At 41.7% G+C, this 12,539-nt stretch overlaps 2 protein-coding genes across 6 annotated transcripts in view; both read left to right on the top strand.

Annotated features, from left to right (window-relative positions):
* LOC147882527 (DHHA1 domain protein) overlaps positions 1-11,911 on the top strand; it is a 103,013-nt gene extending 91,102 nt beyond the window's left edge. Inside the window, exons 6-7 of one of the 5 annotated variants that reach the window (XM_087400635.1) lie at positions 10,282-10,347; positions 10,623-10,987. In XM_087400635.1, coding sequence (XP_087256761.1) covers positions 10,282-10,347; positions 10,623-10,700 — 144 coding nt within the window. In that variant the 3' untranslated portion in view covers positions 10,701-10,987. Of the gene's footprint in view, positions 1-10,276; positions 10,348-10,622; positions 10,988-11,813 lie in introns of those variants that run through there. The other 4 variants (XM_087400634.1, XM_087400631.1, XM_087400633.1 and 1 more) reach the window with 4 other exon arrangements.
* On the top strand, positions 2,386-3,675 carry LOC147882530 (uncharacterized). Its single transcript, XM_087400214.1, has one exon. It carries the CDS (start codon positions 2,386-2,388, stop codon positions 3,673-3,675), a length of 1,290 nt encoding a protein of 429 aa, XP_087256340.1.
* Positions 11,912-12,539: the final 628 nt, after the last annotated feature.

Raw genomic sequence — 12,539 nt, forward strand, 5'->3', positions numbered from 1 at the left:
CATCACGATTACTTTGGAGGCTATGATATTTATTATGCTGGTACTACTACCTACTCAGGTGTATGCATAATGGTTAGACATGAGCTGGAGCCTCAGTTAGCCTTCAATGACAGCAGTGGCAGATGGATGGTCATACAATGTAATGTCAATGGTGATATTCTTGAGTTTGCATCAGTCTATGCCTCCCAGACCTCTGCCGTGAGGGCTTCCTTATGGGATTCTTTAAGCAAATACCCATGGAGATCTAATGCATTTATCTGTGGAGATTTTAATAATTCCCCTCTGTCGAGAGATAACACCACTTCAAGATCTCATATGCTATCATTGGAAAGGCAGAAATGGGATAGCATGCTTCTTTCTGTGCAGGCTGAAGATTTATGGCTGCTTCTCCAAGGGTCAGTGCCTGGTTATACATTTCATCATAATGCATTTACTGCATACTGGGCAAGACTTGACAGATGGTATTTGTTTTATCCACAACAATATGCAGATTTTAGCCCTCGTCTCTTCATAGATTTCTCATTGGGCTTGTCAGATCATGCCCCATTATGGATAAATCTGCAACTTGGTATGCCACTGGATGATTTGCCACCTCTTCCCCGTAGATTACTGCATGTTAATCAGGCTTATCTCCGACATCAATATTTCCAGCAAATGATCAGATCTGCAATTCATCCCTTGCCTTTGCATGCCCAGGAGGACATGGATTATGCTTGGGACAGTTTTGTCTCTCGTATACAGAATGTCATTAGGGAGTATGGAAACTGGTATATGACTAAATGGAGGAATGAGGTTAAATGGGCAAAAAGGACAGCACAACAATTGACTGAATATTCACATTTAAGGCCTCTCTCTGAATCAGAAAATGATTCCCTTTCACATGCTCGGATCAAACTGACTGATAATGATCAGCGGAAATTGCACAAATGGCAGATTAGAGCAACAATGAAGCCCCTCGTGGATAAGGGCTGTTCATCAAAAGCCTTCTTCTAGGGCCTGCATGCTACTCGAAAGAAAAACTCATGTCTAAGGGTAAGGAAGCTAGATGGCTCTTGGACGAACTCTTTCTCTGATCTCCAAGATGAATGCCAAAATTATTTTCAGAAATTGTTCTCTGCTCCTGGTTCCCCATCAAATCAAATGACTGATGCGAGGACTGAATTTCTTCAATATGTTTATGAGATAGTGAAAATGGATGATGCACTTACATTGGAGAGACCTTTTACTGACACAGAACTTGATAATGCATTGTCCCACATCAGCAAATACAAGTCCCCTGGCTGGGATGGCCTTACGGTGGAATTTTATCTTTCTTTTTGGGATGATTTGAAAGATGTCCTTTTGCAAATGATCAATGTTGCCTGGCAAGAAAATCACTTGCCGCACCTTTGGAAGCATGGCATAATCAAACTTGTGCCCAAAAAACATCTGTGTGACCATATGTCAGATTGGAGGCCTATTACTTTGATGCCTGTAGTTTACAAACTCATTTCCAAAATGATTGTGTATAGGCTTCACGGGATACTGAATGCGGGCCTTCATCCTCATCAGTATGGGTTTGTGCCGTGAAGACAAATCCATGACAATATCTCCAATGCATTGACTGCAATTGAATATGCTAAGTACTCACATCAAGATGTGCTCATATTGCAGGTAGATATTGCTAAGGCATTTGACACTGTTCAAGGGACTTTATCTTACAAATCATGACAAAGTTGGGCTTTGGTCCCATGATAGCAAATGCTATTTATTGGCTTTATTCTGGCTCTACTTCTCAGTGCATTCTTGGGGGTCATCTATCTCGGTCCTGGACATTGGCTAGATCAGTTAGACAGGGCTGCCCTCTTAGTGCTCTCTTCTATGCCATTGCGACCCATCCCCTCTTGATGTATCTTGATCATCTTACAAACACAGGATAGATGACTGGTCTTAAAATCCTTGGGGCTGCATCTTTTTTGGCACAAGCATATGCTGATGATTCCTTCTTTATGCCACACAGAACTCTCCTCGGGAAGTTCACATGCTTATGACCACACTATCATTGTATGGATCAGCAGCGGGATTGCATGTTAATTTTGACAAATCTAAATTGCTCCCCATGAAACAATGTGACTGGCATTCTATCCTCTGGCCAGGTCAGGTAGTCCATTCCAAAGATGTCGTCAGGCATTTGGGATATCCTATAGGATGGCATATCACCAGGAAGCAACACTTAAAATGGATCTTCCAAAGACTTTAACATAAACTGGAATATTGGAAAATCTCTACTTGGCCACTTCATGCTGGCTCAGAATAGTACAGTCTATCGTAATGTCCTATGTTCAGTTCTTTTTGCCTTTGCTACATTGGTCTTCGAGAGATATTTCAGCCTTTATGTCTCAAGCTATGGAGCTGTTATGGAGGACAAAAACTACTGTCAAAGCATTGAGACTGATGAAGATGGAAATGGTGTGCTCTCCAAGGATGCATGGTGGACTGAACGTTCTCAATATAAGATATCATGTACTAGCAAGGAAGGTTACTATGCTCCATACTTTCTTCCGTCAACAACAGCCATGGACTTGTATGATAACATCCATGTGTGTCAATATGAGGACATCTGCTTATGGCCATTGGACTACTGATCCTTGGGAGGTTGTCATTGTGAGATTTGTAGGGAAGATACCTGGCTGTCCTTTCTCTACTGCTCTGATACTTGATTGGAAACAGGTACTTTCTAAGGTCAAATGGGCTCTTGATAATTGCTCGGGGACAAATTCAATGAGAAAAGAAAGTACTCATTGGAGTGCCATCTTTGACATTCCACTTGCTTTACAGGAACCAGTTCGGGCATATAATCTCATGAAATTGGGAATTAGATACATCAATGATGTGGTAGATGATCGGGGCTATGTCTTATCTTTTCCTCAGGCCACTGCTTCCTATGCATTGGGAATGCATCATAGGTCGATATGGAAGAAAATTGCTGATTTGTTACATCCTTTTCTACCTGTTCCTCCTGTGGCTGGCACAAACAGGCTTATGGATTGGCAATTGCAACCCTCTGCTACATGCTCTCATCCTGTTCCTCTGCCTGCTTTGACCTCCATCAAAGCCTACAGGCTTCTTCAGCCAGCTCCATGGATTCAGCAGTATGCTAATACTCTGTGGCATATCAGGAAGCCCCTCTCATGGTGGCGGAAGAATCTCCGCATCTTATGGAAGTGTAAAATACCTTTGAAACAGAGACTTTTTCTTTGGAGATGCATGACGAGCACATTGTCAGTGGGAATCACACTTGCCAAACGTCACATTGCACCATCCACATGTTTACGATGTCAAGCTCCTTCAGAGATTGTCCCTCATTTTCTTTGGCACTGCCCGGGTTCTAGGAACTTCCTTGGGAGAATTTCAGATCATCTTCGGCTCCGTTTCCCGAGTCACAGATTTGGAAAACATTTTTGGTTATTTGGCAGATTTATGCGGTCTTTGTCTCAATACTCACTATTTATCTCATGGGTGAGATATTGGGCTCTTTGGACAATCTGGAGTGAGCATAATTGGGCATACATGGGTCGGCAGATTCATAGGTTATATGAATCTTTCCAAGCCTCATTGCGGCAATCCTTATATGATGCCTGCCATGAGGGTGATATACATGCTTCTTGCATAGAGCTTTTCTTTTTATGTTTCTGATCACTGGGATACTCTCCATTTTGGAGACTTCCCATCTTATAAATTTATGAGAATATAAATACACTGCGCTGGATTTACAAAAAAAAAAAGTGTGTGTGTGTCTTCCAGTCAACTGATAGTTGTAAAAAGAAAAGGGCTTCCATTGATGCAATTTACACCAACCTTAGCACCCCCTCTTAAATTTCACTGGTCAAATAGAGGGTGCATGTACAAGATCTTTTTTGGGATTTTGTTTGGTGCATATGATAGCAACCAAAACTACAAAAAAAAGACTGAAAAATTCATAGTATGCGCATGTGTGAGCACAATGGCTGCACAACAAAAGCCTATATGATGAGTACAACTTAGAAGATAGTATACACAAGTGTGTATTTTCCTCCCTTTAGTTAGGTCGTCCTTCGCCTTTGGAAACAATACCAAAAAATAAGGCCAAAGAAAAGGGGAAGGAAATATGCATAAAATGAAGTCCACCTAGATCAAAGGTAGGTCAATCAAAAGATGACAGTGCGTATGACAAACGTGTTGAACATATCAAAGCTAAACATCTCATAAGTCTCTGCAAATTGTGAAGCTGCTCTGTTAAAGAATCCAGATGTGAAGTTGATTGCCACAACTGTGAAGATGCAATCCGATAGGTTGTGACGTACAAGGGTGTCACCAACCCAAAAGAATTGACAACACTGTGTGAGGTATGCTGGGGTAGACTGATCTTTGTCAAATGATGCATGGCCTTAGAAGACCACATAGTCGATGTGAAGCTGCATAAAAGTTGGGGCTGAAGGTATAGAGGAGGCCCATAAAAGTGACAAGTTATGGCAACCTATCAAACCTGTATGCTCAATTATCACGAGCTGAAGGTAGTCTATGTGCATGGCTAAACATCCATCAGTTTGGGATGTAGCATCTTTCATAGGCTTGTAATGTAGCTGGTTGTATCAAGGCCTAGAACATAACTGATATATCATCATTCTGGTGTGACGAGGTATGGCTTTATGTTGGAAACGATCTTATGCTCTATGCTAGAGGCTTACTCGTGTACAGTGAAGAACGTCTACTCATGATAACATTGTGTGTGATCTGCTATTACTATGGGGCTTACGCTGTAGCTGCCGATGTGGTGCTTATGCTGAACTTGTCAATCTATGAACTAGGTTATGTGAAAGAACATTTGTATGCCAAAGATTAAGCCCGTAATATAGTAATGACAACAATGTGTCGGGAATACCTAAGAGGCTATACAAGGCTGATGTAGTGTGTAAGAACCAATGCCAAAAATAGTCAACAGATGTGACTATACATGGGTGGCATGTGTGTGCAAATGTATGCACTTGTCCTTAATCCAATTCAGAGAGAACTCTGCCAAGTGCCACAAATCTCTGCAAGATGTGATAAAGAGCCAACTACCAAAATACTGGGTGGTATGCCAAATGTATGAGTGTGTACACCAATGATAGAACCAAATGGATTGATGCCGTGGGAACTAATTAGGTGATATGGGCAATGGATGACTTGGATTGCTGGAGTCTAATCTCCTCTATGGCTGCGCTAGCATATAGATAGACTACACGTTGATACGTACAATGCAACAAAACAAATTTTATCTTTGTTCATTTTATGTGGTGGGTGGCTGCAATGGATAAGATGTGGTTTTGATGACAAGGATTAAACGATTCTGACCTCTGGAAAATTCAGAATGCAGATCTGATGTGCTCAGCACATAGAGCACGATCTGCTTATTATTTTTTCTTTTTACACCACTGCAAAATTCTGCCCCATCAGGTCTACTAGAGCTACAGCCAAGCTCCCCGTCTTCCCTCTCTTGCTCCTCTAGCTCCCTCCTCCCAGCCCCCCTGCACACTTATCTGCTATTTCTCCCTCTCTCCATTCAGCCGGCTCCTATTCATAGCTGCCAAGGAGGTGTCATTTCGCTGCTGTTATCCAAGGCCTGAAATTGTGACAGGCTGCTGCACTAAATCGCCATTTATCTCCAGCTCCACCTTGTTTTCAAGATCCACTCCAGATCCATCCTCTGCACAGGCATCACCAAGCTCTAGCTCCTATATTTTTGCAGAAAACAGCTCCTTTCCAGGCCTTGAACTGCATCAACAAGCAGCATTTCCATGCTGATCTTCAAGAAACTGTTCCAACTTCTTCCCGAGGCAGTTTCCCTTCAAATCGTACACTCTTTCTTCATTTTCGTCTGGTACAAGCTCAATTTTCAAGGCCAGGGAAAGGTATAAGCTGCGGCCTCAGTTCGGAACACTATCTCCTTAAAAAATGTGCCTCAAAGCTCCATTGTCGAGTCATACTTGCAGTAAGTTTTTGTTACTAGAGGTTGTCTTGAATCTTCATCTGTTTTATCTTCATGCCTTCTTCAGCTTCATTTTTTGAAGCTATCAGAGCATGCTAACCTCCGAGCTTCACCCTCTCCCTCTCCCTCTAAGCCTCGACCTCTTCCTCAATTCCCCTCTTCGCCTCTTCCTCTCCTCGCAGCTTCATCTCAGCTCCTCCCTCTCTATCTCAAACCTCTCGCTTCCCCTCTCAGTCTCTCTGTTCCCCACTGTCTCCCTCTCAGCCCCCCCCTCTCCCCCTCTCAGCCTCTCAGCTCCTTGCCTACCCTTGTGTTCCTTTAGGTTCCCTACTCTTTTTTGTGTACATTGCGGGTCTAAATTAATATATCAAAATATTACAAAAAAAATCTCTCTACCCCAGTAAAGCAAAGGGGGGAGAAACCAACAGCAACGGCTAGTGACCATCTAGATACAACCAGATTTGAACACTTAACATCCAAACATGGAGAACTGAACACTTAAATTACTCCTCTTCCTCCTTAGGAACCACCTTCTGTATTGTGTCGCCTTTGCATGCCATCTGGATTGAACAAGAAGCTGAGTCAGTCAAAAGAGTAGATATTGAGGCCACCTGAGGGAGTGGCACTGAAGCAACAAAGTGAGGTAGCATTGGGCTGCGTGCTGGAGTAGACTGGCAATGTGATGATGAAGCAATCTGGGGAGTAGAAACTGAAACAAACTGGCAGGGAGGCCTTGTTGGATTCTGGGAACAAGGTATCCAGGCAATCTGAGAAGAGGTCTGAGACGCAACATGATGAGAAGCCGGGGCATCCAACCTGCTGAGGAGCCAAAGGAATGGTTCATATTTCTTGAGAAAGGGGGGTTGTGTGGGAATCACCATGAACTAAGCAGGGTCCATCTGGAAGGGCTTCAATGATGTCAGGCAAAAGGTTCCAAGTAATAAGCAGCAAGATCAAGTTGTTGACAAGCCAAAGCCGTCTTTCTCTGAAGCAGTCATGAATGGTAAACCCAACGATCACAACTCTCCAAGTTATCACCTCGAGCCTGTAAGAATCCACCATGTTAGAGTGAGATGTCCTACATCACAAAATTCATCTCGAAAGAGATTAGCATTTCTTTGTAACCAGAGATTCCATAAAGCACGGACCCTGATGCATGTCCAGTCTCCCTTGCATTCTTTAGGAATATCACCCAAAAGGAATGTAAGCATAATTGTGAGGGAAAACCAAATGTGACATGTGACCGTGTTCCAAGCATTCAACAGAAATTGGCAGCTCATGAAGAGACGAGGAAGATCTTCCTATCTCTAAGACACTGTTTACACCTCTCGTCTCCTCGCCAAATAGACCTGGCCTTGTTGGCTGTCCATTTGCCTTATGAATAATCAACCACAAAAGGCAAGAGTACTTCTCAGGGATTGCCCTTGTCCATATCCTATCAAACCTGGCCATTCATATTTTACTGGATTCTCTATGTGCCATTTCTTGTTTAGGTGTTCCACAAAAAGTAGGACTGTGAAAAGGTTTCTCTGTCCTGTCCACCTGAATTCCTTGAGAATTTTTTCAGCCTACCTGCCATCTACACTAAAGCATTTCCATCCCATAGTCCTGTCATTTCTTGGATTAGCAAGAGGTCAAAGCGGGTGAGATTATACAATTCTTTGTAGTTGCATGCTTCTATCCAGGGTTAGGATTGCCTATCCCACAAAATTTACCAAAGTTTTATCCCTTCATTTGCCCCTTTCAATGCAGCATCTTTTAAAGGTGTCTCCCCCTAGATGATTGAAAACTACACAGAATCCTTGGTTGTGAATGTCCCTATTAAATTCCTTCAAGAGCAAAAGTGATGGCCATTTGAAAATTGTGCCAAACTCTGTCCAAGGAGTGGGAAAAAATGGTTATGTTGATAATGTGGCAATGTGTGCTCACATGTTGCTTACAAGAATGTGCATGTGTGGCATTGTGTGCTTTGGTGGCACATGTTGACGTGCCATGATAATGTGTCAAAATGCTATGAGACATGTTGATGTGGCATCATTATGTGACATTGTGCTGGCATGGGATTCAATCGTGAGGACATGGCAGGGAGCTGAGTGCTGATGATTTGGCAATTTGGATAAGGTTTCCACCTGGCAAAAATTAGACCAAGGACTTGAATCAACCTTATCTGATGTGCCAACCCTAATCTGGCTAATCTGGTGTGAGGATATATGGCTCCATGCTGGAGTGGTCTAGTGCTGTGATACCATGTTGAAGGATCGTAGGGGGAGAGTGGAGTTCACAGGATAGGTAACTATATAGTATGCATTGTACACTACATTGAATTGATCATAACATGAATATATACACGAGAATGACCCTATGCTCTATTATGATATGTTGCAATTTACACCATCCTTAACACTAGCCTCATCCCTAGATTTTTTGACCCAATACAAGCCCTCTTTACAAGATTTTAAAGGTATGCATCAATGCAGTAAAAGAGGAATGTAACGTCTTGCCTTTGCTGTATATACATAAAGTCATTCCCCACAACCTCTAATTTCATTTATTACCAATGATAATAGCATAGACCACTTCATTGTTTTCTAGGGCTGCCACATTGGAAAATACATCCAATATGATAACAATGATCTTGTCTGGTTGAAAGCCTTCAACCCGCTATCGATGAAACAGTTTTAAAGTCTGCCTGCCATGCCCATTCTAGGCATACACAGCTATCACGGCATTCCAAGAGAGCGGCATTCTATTTTGGCATGCTGATTGCATAATAACAAACATGAAAGCTTGGAGAGACACCCTTCAGTTCTATCCTTGCTATTTCAGCAGATGTAGATCAGTCAACAACGAAATTACTCAAAGGACTCCTGCAAATGAAGATTCATCGTTAGTAGCGTTTCAAATGGGAGCACAAAAGATAATTTTCATTTTACTTTTATGGAACTTTAACTTGGCTCCCAACAACTTCGGCAGCCATGGAAAACAGACCTTAAAAATTAGCTAGGTTTGAAATCATGTTGATTTGCTTCCCTACAGTGAGATTAGTACCTAAGCTGAAAATGGAACTTCATCTAGAGATTTGAGAATCATGTCTTAGCTCTATACAATTGTATGAGGTCATTCCACATAGCAGCACTATTATTTATTTGTTGCCAACATCAGTACCGTGGATCATATGACACTCTTTTAGAGCTTCCACATTAGCACATGCATGCACAATAGACATAGATGAAGATGATCCTGTCTTAAATAAAAAACCAAAGTGCATTTGATCAAAGAATTGTCAGGCATCTTAGCCATGCCCATATATAGGCACACACAAGGGTTATGGCACTCCTGTAGCCCACATGTTGAGAGATCAATACCATGTGTGTAAGCTGGCCAGCCTTTTATTTAATTGCATGACTGACCATACATGGGCATAAGGCCCATCTGTCTGATTTGACCCATTTTCTTCTCTACAATCACGATAATATCTGAGTCATTCTCCACGCTCATGATTCATATCACTCATACCAAGATGTTTATAATCTCTACTACATAATATTTACAACGATTCATTTCACATCGCTCACACCCCATCAGTCTGTAGTCCAGAATACAATGTTTTCATCAGTTGGAAAATGGAGTGTTCATGTCCCTCAATGGCCAGGCCACCGGTTGACTACCATCGTTGCAAGTGTCATCTACATGCTCCACTACCTTACATGTCCACACAAAAAACATCATCATGGAAATGGAAGATATAATCTGATGAAATGGCATGCATGTTTCAATTCCTAGTGCGATTGATGTTCCCTTCAAGACTCTTGAGTCCTTGGGTATGAATGTTTGTATCAAGTAGTAGACAAGGCGACAGTGTCACTAAATGAAATTCTTATTATAAATCCACCTGGGGCTATGGATACCATGGATTTGCATCAATCCTTGATAGTTTTTCCTTTCAGATATTTCAAGCTTTGATTCGAATCAGTAAAGCTTGATCTTTGACTACAGAAGGCTGAGAGCTGCAAGCCATAGTGTGGTGCAGGACTGGAGAAGCCTCAAGTAGTGCTGATTGCAGACAGGCCATGCACATAAAAGTATGCTCCACTTTGCAGCATTGATTGAACCTGAGACCTTTCATAATTCTGCATTACTGATGGCAGATTTTATTCAGTCTAATGGAATTCTTTTTGTTGCAAAATGTCTATGCTAGGTTTTTGTAAGAAGTTGAGAGGCTTAGTCACGAGACATGTTCTGGATAAGCTTTACAATATTGAATGTATTGATGAGACCTTCAAGCCATAGTGTAGTGCAGGACAAATCGTTCTGGAGAAGCCTCAAGTAGTGCTGATTGCAGACAGGCCATGCACATAAAAGTATGCTCCACTTTGCAGCATTGATTGAGCCTGAGACCGTTCATAATTCTACGTTACTGATGGCAGAGTTTATTCAGTCTAATGCTAGGGGAATTTTTTTGGTTGCAAAATGTCATGTAAGAAGTTGAGAGGTTTAGTCATGAGACATGTTCTGGATAAGCCTTACAATATTGAATATATGTCTGTTTGCATAAAAGTTTTTTTTTTTTTGGTGGGTCAGATATTCAGAATGTTGAGTTAGTTTGCAAGCCTTCTAACACTATCAAACATACCAGGCCTATGGGGGTGGTGGGCATCGTGGAGCAAGTTCATTCATGATTACCAAGGCGGATTTTAGCAAGTGGAGAAATTGATAGCTTCCAACAGCATACTACTAACAAGGGCATTATATTTGCATGTTATCCCTTCTGCAGGGAAAATATTTCAACATTGTAATCATGTTAAAAGAACAGTACTTAATTGTGCTGCTAAGTAGAGTTCTGGAAAAAAATGGTGCAGTAGAACATGTCTTGTACCATTTTTGATCATCTAGGATTTCAATTGGTTCTTGATGGAGTCGTATAATTTGTAATATGGTCTCAATCCTCCAGCAAATGACGTTTTTAATGTCTCCAAGTCTCGACGGGCTGTCTGTTGATCATGAAGTTTACAAGCCTGCATGTTTCTTTGTACTTTCTACATGATGAGTTTGGGTCTATCAATGATACCTTTCGTGTAATCCCTGACTGCCAATTACAAGAGCTTTTTCTGATTCACCACCCATCCATAATCTCCATTATTATCCCCTTCATCAGCATGTGTGTTCTTCCTTTCATCCATGTCTTTTCCAGAGAACCGCCTCCCAAGCTGGATCCCTCTACAGACACCCCGTGAACTCATACGATTGCCACATGAGACTGATGTTCAAAGGTTGAACCCTTAGTGAGCACCCCAGTCTTATTGCCCAGTCTTAGGATTACCCCCAAGACCCTAGCTCTTTTAATACTATGGCAGTGTACCATTAAATGGCATTTCCCATTAATGTCCCATCTATGCAAACACTGCCGAGCTCTCATGGTTTCCTCCTATGTCATACCCTTTGCCCTCAGGTTCCGACATTATAAAATTGATTATTTTTTGTTATTCCGTACTCCATCTGCCTCCTCCCCTCGATGCAATTTCGCTCTAGCCCTGGATTTGAAAATACTTGGTGCTTCAAACTTAAGGCTCATTTTTACTGCTTTTATGTTGGTTCCCTAAGGAAAGCTGTGATTCACAAAAATTCTAGGACACACCTGGCAGTTCTGTAACTCTCAAAAAATTGTTAAATTCTCCAGATCCATAGTCACTGTTGTTGAAAGAGGTACATAGTCACACAATGCAACAACAGTCCTCTCTGTCCTGTCCCACTAAAACTCCTCACACTAAAAGACCCAGAATTATTAGGGGCTTATATGCACATAACTAGCGCCCATCGTATGTGGCAGGATAACATGCTGCAATTTTTTCAATACAAGGCCACTAAGAACTTTTCATGTGAGAATTCAAGCCCTTGGTGATGTCATTCTGTCACCTAATGGTGGTGTACATTATAGCTTGGATGCAGAGGACATAAATTCCATTGTATGAATATATGGCACCCATAATGCACTTGACAGACATTCCAGATAATCATGATGCATATACAGGGAACGTGTGTCTTTATTGAAGATGTTGGCTTTTACCTTTGATGTTCCAATTTAGGATAGGGCTTGTGGATGAGTTGCTAATAAAAGCTCAATAGAATGAGGCATGGGGACCATTCCTTCATGGGAGGAATGGCTGAGATCCAAGGGTATCCGCATCTATCATTTGATCATACTGTCCAAAAATTGAATATGTCGACATTCTGTAATTTGTCATATGATTATGCAAGATGAAAGCTGAACTTAATTGTCATTCTGTAATTTGTCATATGATTAGGCAAGACGAAGGGTGAACTTAATTGTATCTAAAATGTTGTTGAATCTTGATGATATGACTCTTTGATGGTGGCATAACTCCTCCATGTGCAGCTCTTCATCACTTGAGATGTTGACTTGAAACTCTTATGTGCTTGTTTGACTTATTGGATTATAGTGGATCAAGGGGCCTCTGATGCCAAATTACCTTGGATGTCATCAGCCTTGTCATAGTCGCCACCATGTGCATCCTTAGTCACCTCGCAATCGTCG

This window comes from Dipteris shenzhenensis, chromosome 29, assembly GCF_047967505.1.
Source record: "Dipteris shenzhenensis isolate YYH24624 ecotype China chromosome 29, Dip_SZ_1.0, whole genome shotgun sequence".
NCBI classification, from domain to species: Eukaryota; Viridiplantae; Streptophyta; class Polypodiopsida; order Gleicheniales; family Dipteridaceae; genus Dipteris; species Dipteris shenzhenensis.